The sequence below is a fragment of the Ovis aries genome, chromosome X (genome assembly GCF_016772045.2).
Source record: "Ovis aries strain OAR_USU_Benz2616 breed Rambouillet chromosome X, ARS-UI_Ramb_v3.0, whole genome shotgun sequence".
In the NCBI taxonomy this organism is placed as follows: Eukaryota; Metazoa; Chordata; class Mammalia; order Artiodactyla; family Bovidae; genus Ovis; species Ovis aries.
This window is the reverse complement of record NC_056080.1, coordinates 46,817,354-46,837,194: the sequence shown is the minus strand read 5'-3', so window position 1 is coordinate 46,837,194 and position 19,841 is coordinate 46,817,354. Positions and strand designations below refer to the sequence as shown.

Here is a 19,841-nt window from a genome sequence, read left to right as displayed (position 1 = left end):
TGTGTAGGTTGCCAGGATCCTGGCGGCACCAAGTGTGCAGGGACATGGACTGCCTCAGCTGGTGGAGTTATGGCCCTGTCAGAATCTTTTGAGCTTCTGGTGGCTGGTGATCAGAAGGGCTCTTTGGCTATCCTTTCTCTGTAGCTCTGCCTATTCAAGCACTCATAGGGCTCCCTTGCCTGGGGTCCTTCTCTGTTGTTCGGTGCATCAGCTACATAGAGCGGCCACCCTGGCTGGGGTCCTGCTCTGTAGATCAGCACTTCAGGTACTTAAAGGGGCACCCTGGGTGTGGTCCTGCTCTGTAGTTCAGTGTATCAGGTGCCTGATGGGCCAGCCTCTCTATTTTTCAGCTGCTGGTGCTAGCTTGTGGAGAGAGAGATGCTATGGTGATGGCTCCACCCCCTACATGTGACTCAGCAGTATTGCCTTGCTTCCATGGTTACCTCACTTTCCTCCACAGGCATTTCCCACTGCAATCTCCTCCGTCATGTCCCCTCATCTGTCTCTCTGCAGCCAACAGCAGCCCTCGCCCTAAGATTGCTCCACAATCCCTAAGGTCCAGCTCCTAGCCTCTGCACCTTCTAGGGTACCTGTGTCCCTGTTCAGGGTATGTATGGCTGCAGCAAGGACTGTCTGATTCTCATTCCATTTAGGCTGCCACATATCAGCTGTTTCACTCACAGCCTTAAATGTTTCTCTTCCAGCTCAGACAGTTACCCTGTTGTGGGGATCAGACCCCTGCTTCAGTTCCCCCACCTGCCAAGGACAGGTTGAGTCCTAGTAACACTCCTGTTTTTCTCCCTCGTCCCTTCATACTGCCGAGTTTTGCTTGGTTCTATTTATTCTTTTCCACTGGTCAGGAGCTTCTGTCCACTCTCAGCTGGTGTTCTCCATGCATTTTTGTATCTGAAGGTGTATTCCTGATGCATCTGTGGAGAGAGATGTACTCCACGTCTACCTGCTCCTCCACCATCTTTCAGGTTCCCTTAAAGTCTTTTCTTTTCACACACAGCCACAGAACAAAATAGTTTTGCTTATAATTTGATACGTGGAATGTGGCTGACTAGGCAGTTTCATTGCTAACTAGTGATTGCTAAGTCCCTGATTTAGATAGAAGCCTAAGCCAGGGGTTGTGACTGCAGAGTTGAGCATGTGGTTGAAACCGCACTGTGGCTTTAGACAGATGTGTGTCCATTTTTTGCGATCTCTGACTCACTGGGCTCAGTAGAGAAAATAATTTCTGATTTTGTTCATATACCGTCCTTGGAGTACAAAATGAAGCAGGGTATGGGCTAACTGAGTTCTGCAAAGAGAATGGACTGGTCATAGAAAACACCCTTTTCCAACAATGCAAGAGATGACTTTACACATGAACATAACCAAATGTTCAATTCTAAAATCAAATTGATTACATTCTTTGTAGCTAAAGATGGAGAAGCTGTGTACAGTTAGCAAAAACAAGTACTGGCACTGACTGTGGCTCAGATCATCAGCTTCTCATAGCAAAATTCAGGCTTAAATTATTGAAAGTGTGGAAAACCACTAGACCAGCCAGGCATGACTTAAACCACATCCCCTATGAATGTGCAGTAAAGGTGATGAATAGATTCAAGGGATTAGATCTAGTAGACAGTGTACCTGAAGAACTACGGACAGAGGTCTGTAATACTCTACAGGAGGCAGTGATCAAAACTTCCCCAAAGTAAAAGGAAAGAAAGAAGGCAAAGTGGTTATCTAAGGAGGATTTACGAATAGCTGAAGAAAGAAGAGAAGTGAAAAGTATGGGAGAAAGGGAAAGATACATCCAACTAAATCCAGAGTTCCAAAGAATAACAAGGATAGACAAGAAGGTGTTCTTCAATGAACAATACATAAAAGTAGAGGAAAACTACAGAAGGGGAAAGACTAGAGATCTCTTCAGGAGAATTGGAAATGTCAATGGAACAGTTTGCCCCAAAGATGGCCACAATAAAGGATAGAAAGTGTAGAGACCTATAGTAGAAGCAGAAGAGATCAAGAACACTTTTCCTCCCTCTATTTGAAGTAATGGGGCCAGATGCCATGATCTTAGTTTTTTTTTTTAGTTTCAAAGTGACTCTTTCACTCTCCTCCTTTACCCTCATCATGAGGCTCTTTAGTTTCTCTTTTCTTTCTGCCATTAGAGTGATGTCATCCACATATCTGAGGTTGTTGATGTTTCCCCCACCTATCTTGATTCCAGCTTGTAACTCATTTAGCCTGGCATTTCTCATGATGTGCTCAGCATATAGGTTAAACTAACAGGGTGACAGCAGACAGCCCTATTGAACTCCCATTTCAGTCTTGAACCAATTGGTTGTTGCATACAGGCTTCTAACTGTTGCTTCTTGACCCACATACAGGTTTCTCGGGAGACAGGTAAGATGGTCTGGTATACTTTAAGACAGGTAAGATGATCTAGTATACTTTAAGAGCTTTCCACAGTTTGTTATGATCCACACAGTCAAAGGCTTTAGCATAGTCAATGAAACAGAAGTAGATGTTTCTCTGGAATTCTCTTGCCTTCTCTATGATCCAATGAATGTTGGCAGTTTGATCTCTGGTTCCTCTGCCTTTTTTAAACCCTACTTGGACAGCTGGAAGTTCTTAGTTCACATAATGCTGAAGCCTAGCATGCAAAATTTTAAGCATGACCTTATTAGAATGGGAGATGAGTGCAATTGTCTGATGGTTTGAACATTCTTTAGTACTACCTTTCTTGGAAATTAGGATGAGGATTGACCTTTTCCAGTCCTGTGGCCACTGCTGGGTCTTCCAGATCTGCTGACGTTTGGAGTGCAACACCTTTTCGGCATCATTCTTTAAGGTTTTTAAATAGCTCTACTGGAATTCTATCACATCCACTAGCTTTATTAACAGCAGTGCTTCCTGAGGCCCATTTGACTTCATATGAACTCCAGAATGTCTGGCTCTGGGTGACTGACCACAAAATCATAGAAATCCGGTTCATTAAGATCTTTTTTGTACAGTTCTTCTGTGTATTCTTTCCATCTCTTCTTGATCACTTCAGCATCTACTAGTTCTCTACCGTTTCTATCCTTTATTGTGCCCATCTTTGGGCAAACTATTCCCTTGATATTTCCTGAAGGGATCTCTAGTCTTTCCTCTTCTGTTATTTTCCTCTGTTTTTATGCTTTGCTCATTGAAAAAGGTCTTCTTGTCTCTCCTTGCTATTCTTTGGAACTCTGTGTTTAGTTGGATGTGCCTTTCCCTTTCTCCCTTGCTTTTCATGTCTCTTCTTTCTTCAGCTATTTGTAAAGCCTCCTCAGATAACCACTTTGCTTTCTTGGTTTTCTTTTTCTTTGGGATAGTTTTATACTGCCTCCTGTACAGTATTACAGACCTCTGTCCATATTTCTTCAGGTACATTGTTTGCTAGATCTAATCCCTTGAATCTATTCATCACCTCCACTCCATATGCATAGGGGATGTGATTTAAGTCATACCTGGCTGGCCTGTTGCTTTCCCCCTCTTTCTTTAATTTAGGCCTGAATTTTGCTATGAGAAGCTGATGATCTAAGCCACAGTCAGCTCCAGTACTTGTTTTTGCTCACTGTGTACAGCTTTTCCATCTTCAGCTACAAAGAATATAATCAAGTTGATTTCAGTATTGACCATTTGGTTATGTCCATGTGTAAAGTCATCTCTTATGTTGTTGAAAGAGGGTGTTTACTATGACCAGTGCATTCTCTTTTCATAATTCAGTTAGTCTTGCCATGTTTCATTTTGTTATCCAAGGCCAAACTTGCCTGTTACTCCAGGCATCTTTTGATTTCCTACTTTTGAATTCCAATCCCCAGTAATGAATAGAGCTGCTGCTGCTGCTGCTGCTGCTGCTGCTTCTTCTTCTTCTTCTTCTTCTTCTTCTTCTTCTTCTTCTTCTTCTTCTTCTTCTTCTTCTTCTTCTTCTTCTTTTTTGGTGTTAGTTCTAGGAGGTCTTCTATGTCTTCATGGAACTGTTCAACTTAAACTTCTTCAGCATAGGTGGTAGGGGCATAGACTTGAATTACTGTGATGTTGAATGACTTGTCTTGGAAACGAACAGATCATTCTGTCATTTTTGAGGTTGCCCCCAACTACTGCATTTCAGACTCTTTTGTTGATTTTGAGGGCTACTCCATTTCTTCTATGGGATTCTTGCTCACAGTAATAGATACAATGTTCATCTGAGTTAAATTTGTCCATTCCCATCCATTTTAGTTCACTGATTCCTAAGATATTGATGTCCATTACTTCATGGCATGTAGAAGGGGAAAAGGTGGAAGCAGTGACAAGTTTCCTTTTCTTGGGGTCTAAAATCCCTGTGAATGGTCACTGCAGCCATGAAATCAGAAGATGATTGCTTCTTGGCAGGAAGGTGATGACAAACCTAGACAGTGTATTAAAAAGCAGACATCACTTTGTCAACAAACGTTCGTATAGTCAAGGCTATGATCTTCCTTGTGGTCAGGTACAGGTGTTAGAGCTAGACCCTAAAGAAGGCAGAGTGCCAAAGAATTTATGCCTCCAAACTGTGGTGCTGGAAAAGACTCCTGAGAGTCTCTTGGCCAGCAAGGTGATCAAACCAGTCAATCTTGACAGAAATCAACCCTGAATACTCATTGGAAGGACTGATACTGAAGCTTAAGCTCCAGTGTTTTGATCACCTGATGCAAGCAGCCAACTCATTGGAAAAGTTCCTGATGGTGGGAAGGATTGAAGGCAGAAGGATAAGAGGGCATCAGAGGATGAGATGGCTGGATGGCATCACTGATGCAATAGACATGAACTTGGGCAAACTCTGGGAGATAGTGAGGAATAGGGAGGCCTGGCATAGCAAAGAGTGGGACATGACTGGGCAACTGAACAACAACAATCATCCTTCAGTTTCTCAGAAGTTTGCTGTCTTGCTTCAACTAAAACTGCATTTGACATTCAGGGATTAGAAAGAATTTAATCAAATCTGTGTCTTTCACCATTATTAATCTTAAAAATGGTAAAGAGAAGTACCAAGCTTTTGAAAAACTAAAGAATTGGTGCCCTTTGTCCAAATGAAAGATCAAAAAGTCCATCTTTTTTTAAGTGTATTTTATTTATTTATTTTGCTGTACCAAGTCTTAGTTGTGGCACGTGGGACCTTCGACCTTTGTTGATACATGTGGAATCTTTAGTGTGTGTGTGTGTGTGTGTGTGTGTGTGTGTGTGTTCTCAGTCATGCCCGACTCTTTCTGACCCCCTGGACTGTAACCTTGCAGGCTCCTCAGTCCATAGGATTTTCCATTCAAGAATACTGAAGTGGGTTGCCATTTCCTTCTCCAGGAATCTTTAGTTGTGGCATGAAAATTATTAGCTGTGGCATGTGGAATCTAGTTCCTTGACCTGGGATTGAATCTGGGCCCCCTGCCTCGGGAGCATGGAGTCTTAGCCACTGGAATACCAGGGGAGTTCCTCAAAAGTCCGTTTTAATAGGTCCATTTTTCCTCTCTCAGAGGACATACAAATATCTAGCAACACTCCTCTTCTGGATGGCTAGATCGATGCTTTTATTAGAAACTGTATTGTAGTGACAAAGTTCCATCCTTATGAGTTGATCAAATCTGGGTTCAGACCTTGCCTTCAGCTTTTATCCATATGATTCTGGTTGAAACTGGTTCACATCTCTGAACTCATCTTCTTATGAGGATAATAAAAGTACCTATCTTTAGTGGTTCTTGTTGAGGATTAAATGAGATAATATATGTGAAGGATCTAGCACAGTATCTAGTATACACATACTGGGGGCTCAGCAAATATTATATATTCTTTCCTACTTGAACATCAGGCTGCTTATATATAGCAGTTTCTCAGATATGCCAGACCTATTCCCAGAGAGTGTGTAGTGGTATGATGTAGCTAGGTATCTGTAGTAGCTGGCCTTTCTGCTGCTGCCCAAACTTGGGTAGGGACTGCTATAATTATTGTTTAATTTTTGGATGCATCCTTCAATCATAAACTTTCTTGTTACTAGGTGGTTGTTGCTTACACCTCCTGAGGTGTCCCTTTGATATTTGTCATTAATTTAATGAAAGCTCAGTGACATTGTGTGATAAGAAGTCAGAATTACCATTGTCTTTCCCTTTAAAAAATATCTTGCATTCTAGGTAGAATATGTTAACTTCTAGATTTTTTTCCTGCATGTGTTAATGTCAATAGTTTGTGTTTTTGAGGTTTCAATAGCATTCTTAAATTTTAAATGCTATTATTTTAAATTCTTAAATGCTATTATTTCAATAGCATTGTTAAAATTTTATTACTACAGAAACTATACTCTATCCATATACATGCTCCTCCTACCTTCTAAAATGCACAGTAATGGGAGACTAGAAAATAAGCCCAGACAACATTAGTAAGATGGTTATCATTATAGAAGGTATTTTGGCTGTTTTATAGTTTTTTGATTAATGTCTCCTCTCTGCAAGTCCCATTTACTCTCTACCCCACCCAACGTTCTTCATATGACCTGCAAGTGTTCTGATTATAACAGCTGAATATAGTGTTAAAATGGCCCTTGGTAGCTCCATTTCAATTTTATCAATGAGTGAAAGTCATGTATCTCATGAAGTCATGTTTTAGACATTTTTCTACAGTAGTTCTTTATAATTAACAGGCCCTGAAGTTCTTAGACTTCTTTCTAGAGCTTCTCAGTTATAAATACTTTTGAACTTCTCAATTATAAAGACTTCTTTTCTCAATATAAAACCCTTTCAGGTGAGAAAACATTTGTTTGTGATAGGAAACTCAAAATTATTATTTTAGTTCTTCAGATCAGACATCCTCATAGCTGCCATATCCTTCAATCAATCTCTTAAGCTGGGTTTTAATAATAAAATAAAAATACTAAATCTCCTTATCTTTACCTGTACTATTCTGTTACTTAAAATACCTTATCTAAATGCCAATGAAATTCTCTTCATTCCAGAATGTGCTGTATCTTATCTGACTTCAGTTTTAAATGGGTAAGATTTAAAACTGTTTAGAATGAAGCATTGAGATTGACAAACCATGTTCTTTCATCATCTGCTCTATCTGCTTTCTTATGTTCTCAATATTGCAGTTAAATGCCTTGGCCAACCGAGCGGCTGGGAAGGGGTATGAAAATGAAGACAACTATGCCAACATTCGCTTCAGGTTCATGAGCATTGAGAACATCCATGTGATGCGGAACAGCCTGCAGAAACTCTTGGAAGGTACAGGGATTTCACCTGGGCTAGGCCAGAGGCTAAACACATTGCATAATTACATAAGGAAAAAGTATGTCTGATTTTGGGGTAAAATATAAAAGCAACCAGCAGAGCAGAATCAATAGGTGATAAGATTTTTGACTATATTATGAATCCAGTTTGCATACCTAGTACTGAATTATAGCAGTGTTGGTCTGACAAAGGAACTGCAGTATTTAGTTTCATAACTCTGTGGAGTCCATCTGGGTTTAATTGGAAATAATTTATGGAAATAATATATCTGTATAAAATTATAGAGATTGCTATGTAGAGGTGGGTAGATCAACACAAATATAAGTGAATTTGGGATTTATTTCATCTTCCTCATTTAATCTGCTGTAAAGAGTCAGTCCAGTTTCATCACTGTGCTGATAAAGGGGGTGAATTTAGACTTCAAAGGAATAAAACTGTTATAAGGCAGTTTGGGTCATCTGTCATAGCTGCAAAATAATTGGGATCAGAATGGGGGCAAGGTGAGATCAGGCCTCACAGGACTCTTGAGTCTAGAACATTTCTCCCAAAGCCACTATCCAGGATTCCATGATGTGATATGTCATCTCAGGCACACATTAGGGAAAACCTGCCCTCCTTAAGTGAACTTGTTCTTCCTCTCCTCAATTTTTTACTTATACTGTCTGTCAGGACCTCTCCTTCACACGACCCTTATCAGATCTTGTCTCCTAGTCTGCAGCCCTTTTAGGGTATTAGTATTCCTCTTCCTTAGGTCTCTTCCTCCTTTCTTTTTTGTCCCAGAATATTACATAGTAGGAGAAGAGAACCTTTTGCAGATTTTTTTTGAGGCAAAAGATTGCCCAGTGCAAAATGCATGAAAATTAACATAATTTTTTCAACTGTTGAGACAGCACATAACTGCAAGGGAGTAGGTGGTGATGTGGAAGTAGACAGATGTTAAGGGCTACAGAGTTAGGATGAGTAGGAGGAGTTAAAATGGGAATCAAATGTGTTTTCTAATAGCAGGAGATGTGAATATTTTCCTATGGATACTAACTCAGTCTTTGGTCTCTCTTCTTTAGAAATTTCTGTGGTCTTGGGGGTGGATTCTATGGACTTGAGAAAGCAGAAACCCAAACTAGGAGATATGGTAGACTCTAGCTCTAGTACTGTCCCTGATTCACTGTGTGATTTCCAACTAATTATTTAAACTTTCTGTGCCTCAGCTTCCTCATTTACAAAATGGGAATCCACTTTGTCCCCTTGCGTGTTGAATAAACTGAGGTAATTGTGAATTTCAATTTCTGCTTCCTTTTCTACCTTAGTTTGTGAATTGAAAACTCCAACAATGAGTGAATTTCTTAGCGGCCTGGAGAGCTCAGGGTGGTTGAGACACATTAAAGCTATTATGGATGCTGGAATTTTCATTGCAAAGGTAATAATCAGGACTTTTAAGAACTTGCACTGACTTAATTATGGGATCTCTTAAAGTAGCAGTGTATCATGGAAAGAATATAAGAAAAAGACACCTGGTTTCTAGATTTAAGTCTACCACTAATTTAATGTGTGCCCTTGGCAAATCTCTTTCCTTCTCTAAGTTTGATCCTCTGTAAAACAAGGTGGTTAGACTAGAATCTAATGACATAACTTTTCTCTGGGAGGGGGGTACTGAAGCTGAACTCTTTGACAATATGATTGACCCTCTCCCCTGGAAAAATGTACGTATGGCTATGCATACAGAATATAGACCTTAATTTCAGAGACCTCAGATCTCTGGTTAAAAACTCTTAAATAATATCTCATGGTCCTTCCAACTCAAATACTCTGATGTATTTTTGTGTTGATTCTAAGGTACCAAGTGGAAGTAAGACTGGGTATAAAATAAATGCAGTTTGTTTCTATGGGTTTTCAGAGCTCTGAGTATAAAGCTGACCTTTCTGATGTCTTTGTATAGGTCTGCCTCTTAATACAGTCTAAGCAGACTTCATCACTCATTTATGCTGAGTCACTTTCTGACCTTCAGAACCCTGGCTTCTGTATCATTTATTAGGTGATGTTAAAAAAAAGAAGAAATTTGGAGTGTACATTTTCTCATTTTGAAATTTTGTTTATATATTCCTACATGAGCTCTTCACCCCACCCCAATTATTTGGTACAAGTGAAGAAAAGGAGAGAATCACTTTCACCACTCTTTTGACATTTTCTCAGTTGAAGATGAGATTTATAGCCTCTGCCTTAAAAGGTTTTTAAAAGAGTGTATGTATTTAACTATCTTAAATATCTAGCCCTAATGTTTTTCAATTACCCAGTCCTACTGCTTACATTTTTCATTATAATATATTATTAGTGCTTACTGTGTGACCCCCCTAGGTCATTTCAAACCCATTATTCTAGCTATTCTTTATACTGTTCCTTTTTTGCATGTACTATACCCATATATTTGTATTTCCTTTCTGAAACTGACTTCATGAGACCAAAGAGAGTGAGAATGGAGAAGGGAATAGATTTGGTAGATAGTACAACCTCATAAACATTTGTAAATTAAAATGAATGGATGAAAAAAAAATAGGCTCGTGTTTGTACAATTATCCTGTGTTTCCCATCTCCACAAGCACCTATATATCCCCAGCTTGAAAAAGTCAGCCTTGAATTTTCTCTGTTCCCCTCCATCTGGTAATTGCCTCATCCTATGAGCTATCCTCAAGTGTTTCTCAAATCTATCCTTTCTTTCCAGCCTCTGCCTTAAGTACTATAATAACTTTCTGACTGGTTTACTTGTCTCTAGTAGTTGCTCCCCAGTTTGGCCACCAAATTAATACTAAAGTCATCTTTCTTGAGCAAATATGATAATGTCACTTTAAACTCAAAATCCTCCAATGACTCCCCATTGCCCATAAGACCCTGGCAATCATGAAATCTTTTTGTTCTCAAAAACCCTATAGTATCCCTCCCTCTCTCTTTGTCTCTCATTATCTTTATTTATTTTTCTCACTATAAAAATTATACATGTACATTGTAGAAGTAAATAATTCAGAAGTATATGTACATTGTAGAAGTAAACAATTCAGAAGTATATAACATAAAATGTATATATTCCCTGTAGTTATCCCCCACAACATATACATCACTATTAATAGTTTAATGTATGCCTCTAGATCAGCACTATTTGAACTTCCTGTGTTGATGGCTTCCTTTGTGGCTCAGAAGATAAAGAATCTGCCTGCATTGCAGGAGACCTGTGTTCGATCCCTGGGTTGAGAAGATCCCCTGGAGCAGGAAATGGCAACCCACTCCAGTATTCTTGCCTGGAATATTCCATGGACAGAGGACCTTGGAGTCATAAAGAGTTGGACATGACTGAGTGAGAGGGTGCTGCCCAATTCATGTGATGTTGGAAATGTTCTGGATCTGTACTAATACAATAGCCACTAGCCACATGTGGCAGTTGCATACTTGAAACGTGGCTAGTGAGAGTAAGGAGTTTAAATTTTTTTTTAGATTCTTTTTTTATATAAATTTATTTTGATCAGTTTAAATAGCCACTTGCGGCTAGTGACTACCATATGGCACAGTACAGGTCTAGATTTTCAGCATATATAATTATATATAGGGCTTCTCTGATATCTCCCTTGGTAAAGAATTATAACACTATATATATTATTATTACTACTTTGTAAAAGTAAGATTATGTTGTGTATATTTTTCTGCAACTTTTTATACTTAATATATGATAAATATTTTCTAGGTCAGTTCAATCAGTACTACCTCATTTTTTTTTCAGTGGCTATATAATATTCCATTAAGTGAATATTTGAATTTCATTTATTAGGTGATATTAAAAAAAGAAATTTGGAGTGTACATTTTCTCATTTTGAAATTTTGTTTACATATTCCTACATGAGAACATGCTCTCTTCACCCCACCCCTATTATTTGGTAGAAGTGAAGAAAGGAGAGAATCACTTTTCACCTCTCTTCTGCCATTTTCTCATTTGGAGATGAGATTTGTAGCCTCTGGCTTAAAATATTGGTCCCTGTTAACAGACAATTCAGTTATTCACATTTTTTACAAATGCAGACATTGTTGCATCAAATAGCCTTGAACGTATTTCTTTATATGTGTCAGCATTCTTAAAAGTGAATTTTACTAGATGTGGCCAAATTGTCCTTAAACTAGGTTACACCAGTTTCCATTCCCACCAACAATGCCTCTCTCTATATAGCCAGCAATGGTTATCATCAGTCTTTTAAATTTTTGCTCGTTTGATATGTCCTGTTTTGATTTGCACTTCTTTAATCATTGGTGAAATTGGACATCTTTTCCTGTCTACCAGTGACTTTTCACTCCATGTCAAGCCCTAAGGAAAGAGTGTAGCTGCTACTATTAGGCCTCTAATACTACCTGAGGTATTTGGTTAACTGGGAAGTTTAAAAGGTTGAGAACTTTTTTCCAGATTTCTGTAACTCTTGTCTTGCAACCTAACTATTTTTCTAGGAATATCATTTTTTTTGGTACCGTCTATTACAGAGGTTACTCATTTTCCCACACCCCTGAACCTCACAGTTCATGGCAGGTTCAATATTCCCCTTGCTTTTTACAAAACTACTTCCTCCTTTTAGGTCTGTTTCAATTAGCTGTGCTGCTCTATACCTCTCCTAGTGGCTCTCTTTTCTCTAAGTACTTTGGAAACCATTTTAGGCAGGTGACTTCCTTTCTATCCTGATTCTTCCTCTCAATCCTGGGAGATTTGAATGTCCATGTACAAACCTATAAAACAGTCAGCACTGATCGTTCTTTGAACTTCTATACTCCAGTTCTCACACTTTTACTCCAGCTAACCTGATTTTTCTGTCCCATAAAGACCTCTGCACTTTTAACTCCATTTTTTCCACCTTTTCCTACTTTCTTCCCTATGGAGCCAAGACCTAGTGGTGTAGCACCTCATCCATTCCACCTTGCCTCTTTATCCTTCCATTCTATCTACCCTGCTAATCTCATTCATTCTCTGCTTTCTCTGCTTTTATATCCTGACTACTAAACAGTGCTACAAAGGAATAAATCCCATAGCCATGTTAATTGGTATTGAGTTTATGGTTTATAATATTGGTTGGGTCCCAGCCCTGTTCCACCAAGCAGATATTTCTAATATGTATTTTACTTTCAAGCTGGCTATAACACTGTTACTTTCCTCTCTATAAGCACATATTCTGGAGAAGGCAATGGCACCCCACTTCAGTACTCTTGCCTGGAAAATCCCATGGATGGAGGAGCCTGGTGGGCTGCAGTCCATGGGGTCACTAAGAGTCGGACACAACTGAGCGACTTCACTTTCACTTTTCGCTTTCATGCATTGGAGAAGGAAATGGCAACCCACTCCAGTATTCTTGCCTGGAGAATCCCAGGGACGGGGGAGCCTGGCGGGCTGCCATCTATGGGGTCGCACAGAGTTGGACATGACTGAAGCGACTTAGCAGCAGCAGCAAGCACATATTCAGACTTGTCTCCATCTTTATAGAAAAATAAAGGTAATCTCTCATCTTCCCACACAACTATTTTTTCTCCTTCCTTGCTATCTTAGAGGAAATGGTGCTTCATACCTATATTCTTAATTCCATCCCCTCCTTCTTCAAGGAAACTTTTCCCCCTATATTTTCTTTTTCCCACCTCTCTTACATTTTTAATCTTTTCCTTTCAATGGTTTCATCCCTCAGAAATATGCTCGGCACTTTTTTTTTGGTGGGGGGAGCTACACTGGGTCTTTGTTGCTGTGAGGACTTTCTCTAGTTGCAGTGAGAGGGGACTACTCTCTAGTTGCAGTGCATGGGCTTCTCATTGTGGTGACTTCTCTTGTGCAGAACAGGCTCTAGGGCACACACACAGGCTTCAGTAGTTGTGAAACACAGGCTTTGTTGCCCCATAGCATGTGGAATCTTCCCAGACCAGGGATTGAACCCATGTCCTCTGCATTGGCAGGTGGATTCTTAACCACTTGGCCACCAGGGAAGTCAACTTAATACTTTCTTATTCCTAAGAAAAGAATTTTTCTTATCTTCTATTTACTGTTCTCTTTCCTCTTGCTTAGAGCTTTCTTGAAAGTAATTGACCTTCCTTATTTGCACTTCCTCACATCCCTTCACTCTGGAGTTCACTATAATCCAGTTTCCTTCCATACCATTAGTACTCTTCTTGCTGAGGTCTCTAATGATCCCTAACTTGTCAATCTCAAGGTCACTCTAACCTTTGTTCTGTTTTCACCACTCTGCTACATTTGGCATTGTTATCCCCATTCTCTTTGAACCATTTTTGTAGTCCTGGCCTTAATCCAACTACTGTTTCCTGGTTCTTTTTCTACCTTTCAGGCTTTTTCACAAGCTGACTCCTTTAATAGCTTTCTCTTTCCTCTACTTTCCCCTTAAAAGTTACTGCTTTTTAAGGTCTTTCCTTTTCCCACTGTGGTCTCTGCGTGGACAGCACCAGTCATGCAGTTTCACTTACGATCTCTATTCATATTGTGGTCACATCTATACTCTGGCTCAGTTTCCTCGTTCTCCTGAACTTCAGACCCACATATACAGTTGTCCACTGAATGCCCCACTGGGCATCCCCCAACTACCTCAGAATCTCCATGGCCTCAAATGAAATCTTACCTACTCTGAACACTAGCTAAAACTTCTTTCTTCCTCTGTGTTTACTGTTCAGGCTAATGGTATTGTCATTCACTTATTTATTACTAAATGACACATTTAAGAGTCATTTTTGACTTTTCCCTCTCCTTCATCCCACATCTATTCTCACACTATGTCCTATTAAACTTTTTTTCTTAACCTCTCTCTTCTCCTTTTCAGCCCCACTGCTACTACCTTTATTCAGGTGCTTATTGCCTTTCACAATTTTAGTGGCTCTTTGACTGATCTTTCTAAATCCAAACTTATGCCCTCTTATTCTCCTTTTTGTCACCATAGTGAATACATCTGATCATGGTACTTCTATGCTTTTAACACTCCAGCAACTCCCTATCGCCACCAGATAAAGTGCACACTTGTCAATCTGAACCTTACCCTCCTGGCCAGACTTGTCTCTCCTCACTCCCTCACTTCTAGTGTAGCCTCAACCACCAAGCTAGTTAATAATTCCTCACCTATGCCATGCCTCCTTGCCTTTGTAAATATTGTCAGATTATGCCCCCTGCCTGGAATATCCATTCCTCCTGGTCTATCTGACAAATGTCTACTCATCTGACAAGGCCAACTTTAGTTGTCTCCTCTTCTTTAGTTATTATATGCCTTTGTTGTATCTGGTGTTACCTTTCATTGTTTTAGTTATCATTGGTTTGTAGTCATTCATTTAAATGTTTGTCTTTTTTGTATTCCCAGTACACACTATAATGCATCTTGTATAGTCACTCAGTAGTTACTAGCTAGGTGAGTAGATGAATGAATGCGTGAATAAATGCTGTTCTTCTTCCTCACCTGAAAAAATCCTACATTTTCTTCAAGGCTCAAGCTTCCCTGGCTCCTACAAAAGGCTACATTACGCTATAGCATCAGTTTTTCCACTGCATTGTATTTATTACCTTTGCTAATCCTGAATAGTTTGCTCATTGAAAGCAGAAACTGAGTCTCATCTTTGTATCTCTAATCCTGAGCATATACATGACATAGAGGGATACATAATTAAGTGCTAGAATGAATAAGTGAATGCTGAATAGATCCCATTGCCAAAATTGCCCAGGTGGAGTAACTGCCCATATTTTTACATCATTCTGATTATATAGAAACTTACCTAAGACAGGTAAACCTCTCCACCTTAAGTTAAAAGTATTTATATTAGTAAGACTAAGTGGCTAAAGATTCTGAAGCAAATTACTGTCAGGTCTGGGACTGAGATGCAGAACTGTCCAGTTTTTGAGCATGAATTCTTCCTCTTGCCCACTCCTCGCTATAATAATTGATCCATGTCTTCTTCAGAAGTTTTATAAATGTACATCTACCTTTGTTTTTCTTTTTACCCATATCATGTGTGTTTTGGGTTTTATTTATTTATTTTTTACTTTATAATATTGTATTGGTTTTGCCACACATCAACATGAATCCACCACAGGTGTACACATGTTCCCAATCCTGAACCCCCCTCCTTCTTCCCTCCCCATAAGATCCCTCTTGGTCATCCCAGTGCACCAGCCCCAAGTATCCTGTATCCTGCATCAAAACTAGACTGACGATTCGTTTCTTATATGATATTATACATGTTTCAATGCCATTCTCCCAAATCATCCCACCCTCTCCCTCTCCCACAGAGTCCAAAAGACTGTTCTATACATCTTTGTCTCTTTTGCTGTCTTGCATACAGGGTTATTGTTACCATCTTTCTAAATTCCATATATATGTGTTAGTATACTGTATTGGTGTTTTTCTTTCTGGCTTACTTCACTCTGTATAATCGGCTCCAGTTTCATCAACCTCATTAGAACTGATTCAAATGTATTCTTTTTAATGGCTGAGTAATACTCCATTGTGTATATGTACCACAGCTTTCTTATCCATTCATCTGCTGATGGACATCTAGATTGCTTCCATGTCCTGGCTAATATAAACAGTGCTGTAATGAGCATTGGGGCAGACGTGTCTTTTTCAATTCTGGTTTCCTTAGTGCATATGCCCAGCAGTGGGATTGCTGAGTCATAAGGCAGTTCTATGTCCAGTTTTTTAAGGAATCTTCACACTGTTCTCCATAGTGGCTGTACTAGTTTGCATTCCCACCAACAGTGTAAGAGGGTTCTCTTTTCTCCACACCCTCTCCAGCATTTATTGCTTGTAGACTTTTGGATAGCAGCCATTCTGACCGGTATGAAATGGTACCTCATTGTGGTTTTGATTTGCATTTCTCTGATAATGAGTGATGTTGAGCATCTTTTCATGTATTTGTTAGCCATCTGTGTGTCTTCTTTGGAGAACTGTCTATTTAGTTCTTTGGCCCATTTTATGATTGGGTCATTTATTTTTCTGGAATTGAGCTGTGGGAGTTGCTTGTATATTTTTGAGATTAGTTGTTTGTCAGTTGCTTCATTTGCTATTATTTTCTCCCATTCTGAAGGCTGTCTTTTCACCTTGCTTATATTTTCCTGTGTTGTGCAGAAGCTTTTACTTTTAATCAGATCCCATTTGTTTATTTTTGCTTTTATTTCCAGTATTCTGGGAGGTGGATCATAGAGGATCCTACTGTGATTTATGTCGGAGAGTGTTTTACCTATGTTCTCCTTTAGGAGTTTTATATTTTCTGGTCTTACATTTGATCTTTAACCCATTTTAAGTTTATTTTTGTATATGGTGTTAGAAAGTGTTCTAGTTTCATTCTTTTACAAGTGGTTGACCAGTTTTCCCAGCACTACTTGTTAAAGAGATTGTCTTTTCTCCATTGTATATTCTTGCCTCCTTTGTTGAAGATAAGGTGTCCATAGGTGTGTGGATTTATCTCTGGGCTTTCTATTTTGTTCCATTGATCTATATTTCTGTCTTTGTGCCAGTACCATACTGTCTTGATGACTTGATAACTGTGGCTTTGTAGTAGAGCCTGAAGTCAGGCAGGTTGATTCCTCCAGTCCCATTCTTCTTAAGATTGCTTTGGCTGTTCGAGGTTTTTTGTATTTCCATACAAACTGTGAAATTATTTGTTCTAGCTCTGTGAAAAATACTATTGGTAGCTTGATAGAGATTGCATTGAATCTGTAGATTGCTTTGGGTAGTATACTCATTTTCACTATATTGATTTTTCCAATCCATGAACATGGTATAGTTCTCCATCTATTAGTGTCCTCTTTGATTTCTTTCACCAGTGTTTTATAGTTTTCTATATATAGATCTTTAGTTTCTTTAAGTAGATATATTCCTAAGTATTTTATTTTTTTCATTGCAGTGGTGAATGGAATTGTTTCCCTAATTTCTTTATCTATTTTCTCATTATTAGTGTATAGGAATACAAGGGATTTCTGTGTGTTGATTTTGTTACAATGTTTTATTTTCTTTTTCATTCCCCATGTGTGTGTGCTCAGTTGTGTCTTACTCTTTGCAACACTATGAACTATAGCCTATCAGGCTCCTCTGATTCTCCAGGCAATCCTATGGACAGAGAATAGTGGAGTGGGTTGCCATTTCCTTTTCCAGGGTCATTCCTCATATAGGATACCAATATTATGAGAAGAAATTAATGTAGCCCAGTTAAGACTAAGTTCTCTGCTGTATTGATGGTAACTGTATATAATTAACCTGGCATGCTATGTAAAAGTTGTTTATGCTACTTTTTGCCTCTTGTCTTTACAGGCAGTGAAGATAGAAAAGACCAATGTCTTAGTCCATTGTTCTGATGGGTGGGACCGCACAGCACAAGTCTGCTCTGTGGCCAGCATCCTCCTAGATCCATTTTATAGGACATTCAAAGGACTCATGGTAAGAGAGCAGTGATTGGATTTTACCTTGCTCAAGTGGGCAATTATGAATAGATCAAATATAACTCTCAACCGACTTGTTTTCTATAAGAAAGAAGTCTACAAAAACAACTCATTTTCAGTTTAGCTTCTTTTACTAAAATAGGCATTTACAATCTACATACTTTCCATTGCACACTCAACATAGTTCCTTACCCATCAGAAGATAAGTTGGATATAATAGGCTGGTTGGTGTAAGGTAAAGGAAAGACTCAAAAAGTTAACAAAGTTTAATGGATGATTGTTAAATAAGCAAACTGATGGGCTCATCATCTTCATTGTCAGCCGTCTTGATGTCAGACTGATGTTTGTTTTCTGGTGCTGAATCCAACACTTCTTACTTTGTCTTTCTATGAAACAGAACTTACAGTAGGAGTTTATCCTCATTTTTCTTTTGGAAATGCTTTATTTTTTTTTTTTAATGGTTGAAATGCATTTATACCAAGATTTGTTCTTAGTACAAACTCAAATACTGCCTTTGGATTCCTGTTCCTTCATAGGTTGAATTTAATATGTTTATCAAAGTTTAGTTATGACTCATATAGCCTGTCACACATTATGTAAAAGCCAAAAAACAAAAAAAAAAGTGACAGTACAAATCCAGAATGATTTCTCCTGAGAGCTTTGAAATTTGAAGATAACCTTTATAGGCCTTTAAAGGAAATCCAAATTACTTATTTATCATTTGGGAAATTAACTTTATGATCATTCAACACAAATTTGTATGAAGTCCACTTTAGCAAAGCGTTTTGGTATGTTATAGGTATGATTAATTAATTTTATGATTTTTCTAATGCAAAGTTTTCTTTTTCTATAAAATGAAGATCCTGATAGAGAAAGAATGGATATCCATGGGCCACAAGTTCTCCCAAAGGTAAAAATATCCTCATTTTAAAGGTGGAGGCTAAGGAGAATTCAGTAGGGTGAGATTTATCAATACCCTGATATGTTCTTGTCTAAGAAGGAAGAATAAGTTGAACATGGCATAAATCTCTTTTCATCAAGAAACACATATTCCATAAATAATGCTAAGGATCTAGGGACACAGTGGTAACTAGACTGTCATATCTGCCTTCAAAGTGAAACAAATGATTATATCAAATCATTAAATATTTCAAGGAAGACTAAACATCATAGGCCACAGAGGAAAAAGAACTTAACTGTGTTTGAAGAACACAAGATAGGCTTCCAGGAATAGGCAATTTTTAAGGATGAATTTTAGGGAATGAATAGGAGTTTGCTAGAGAGAATAGTGAGCATTCAGGTAGAGGGAGTAATATCTAATGCAATGCAACTTTTAATCTTTTATAAGAAAAAAGGCATTTGCATATTTTTGTTCTTTGGTAAGAGATGGATGCAAGGACTTATATTTATTTAGTGATCTAGTGCTGCTATAAGCCAAATAGCCTTACTGAGACTTTGTGTGTTATGAGAATAACAAATGTTTACCAAATACCTAACAATATGCTGTAAACTATGTGAGACACCAAGTTGATAAAGGCACATAAAATATGAGTTTTTCCCTCAAGGAGGTTGCTGTTTAAGTCTTATTATCCCACATTTGTGTGTATACATTTAATTTCTTTTGATTACCACTCTCTAGCTATTTGGGTCCATCTGTTTGTTCTTGTTTTGTCAACAAACTTTGGTCCAGGCAATATGCCAGGTTTTGAGGGGACTGTATTGGACCAGATGTGTTTGCTGTCCCTTCTTTTATAGAAAATAACATCAGTGATGACAGTATAATATGACATGGGCTTCCCAGGTAGCGCTAGTGGTAAAAGACCTGCTGGACAATACAGGAGATGTAAAAGATAAGGTTTAGGTCCCTGGGTTGGGAAGATCTCCTGGAGGAGGGAATGGCAACCACTCCAATATTCTTGCCTGGAGAATCCCATGGACAGAGGAGCCTAGTGAGCTACAGTTCATATGGTCACAAAGAGTCAGACACAACTGAAGTGACTTAACACACACACAGCATGATAACTGCTACAAGGGAACCTTACCCATTCTGGGCAAAGGAAAATTCCTAGAACTGGTGGTATTTTAGAACATTAAGAAGAGGAGGTTGATCTATTTTTAGGTTTTGAGACATCTCCAGACTATTTTTCACTCTGGCTACACCATTTTAT

General features: G+C 38.7%; 1 protein-coding gene across 6 annotated transcripts in view; it reads left to right on the top strand.

Moving 5' to 3' along the window:
- The window catches only part of MTMR8 (myotubularin related protein 8), a 242,315-nt gene that overhangs the window by 53,332 nt on the left and 169,142 nt on the right, over nt 1–19,841 (top strand). For all 6 annotated transcript variants that reach the window (XM_060407420.1, XM_060407418.1, XM_060407422.1 and 3 more), the window contains exons 7-10: nt 7,112–7,244; nt 8,555–8,664; nt 17,546–17,671; nt 18,534–18,583. In XM_060407420.1, the coding sequence (XP_060263403.1) occupies nt 7,112–7,244; nt 8,555–8,664; nt 17,546–17,671; nt 18,534–18,583 (419 nt within the window). The remainder of the gene's footprint in view (nt 1–7,111; nt 7,245–8,554; nt 8,665–17,545; nt 17,672–18,533; nt 18,584–19,841) is intronic.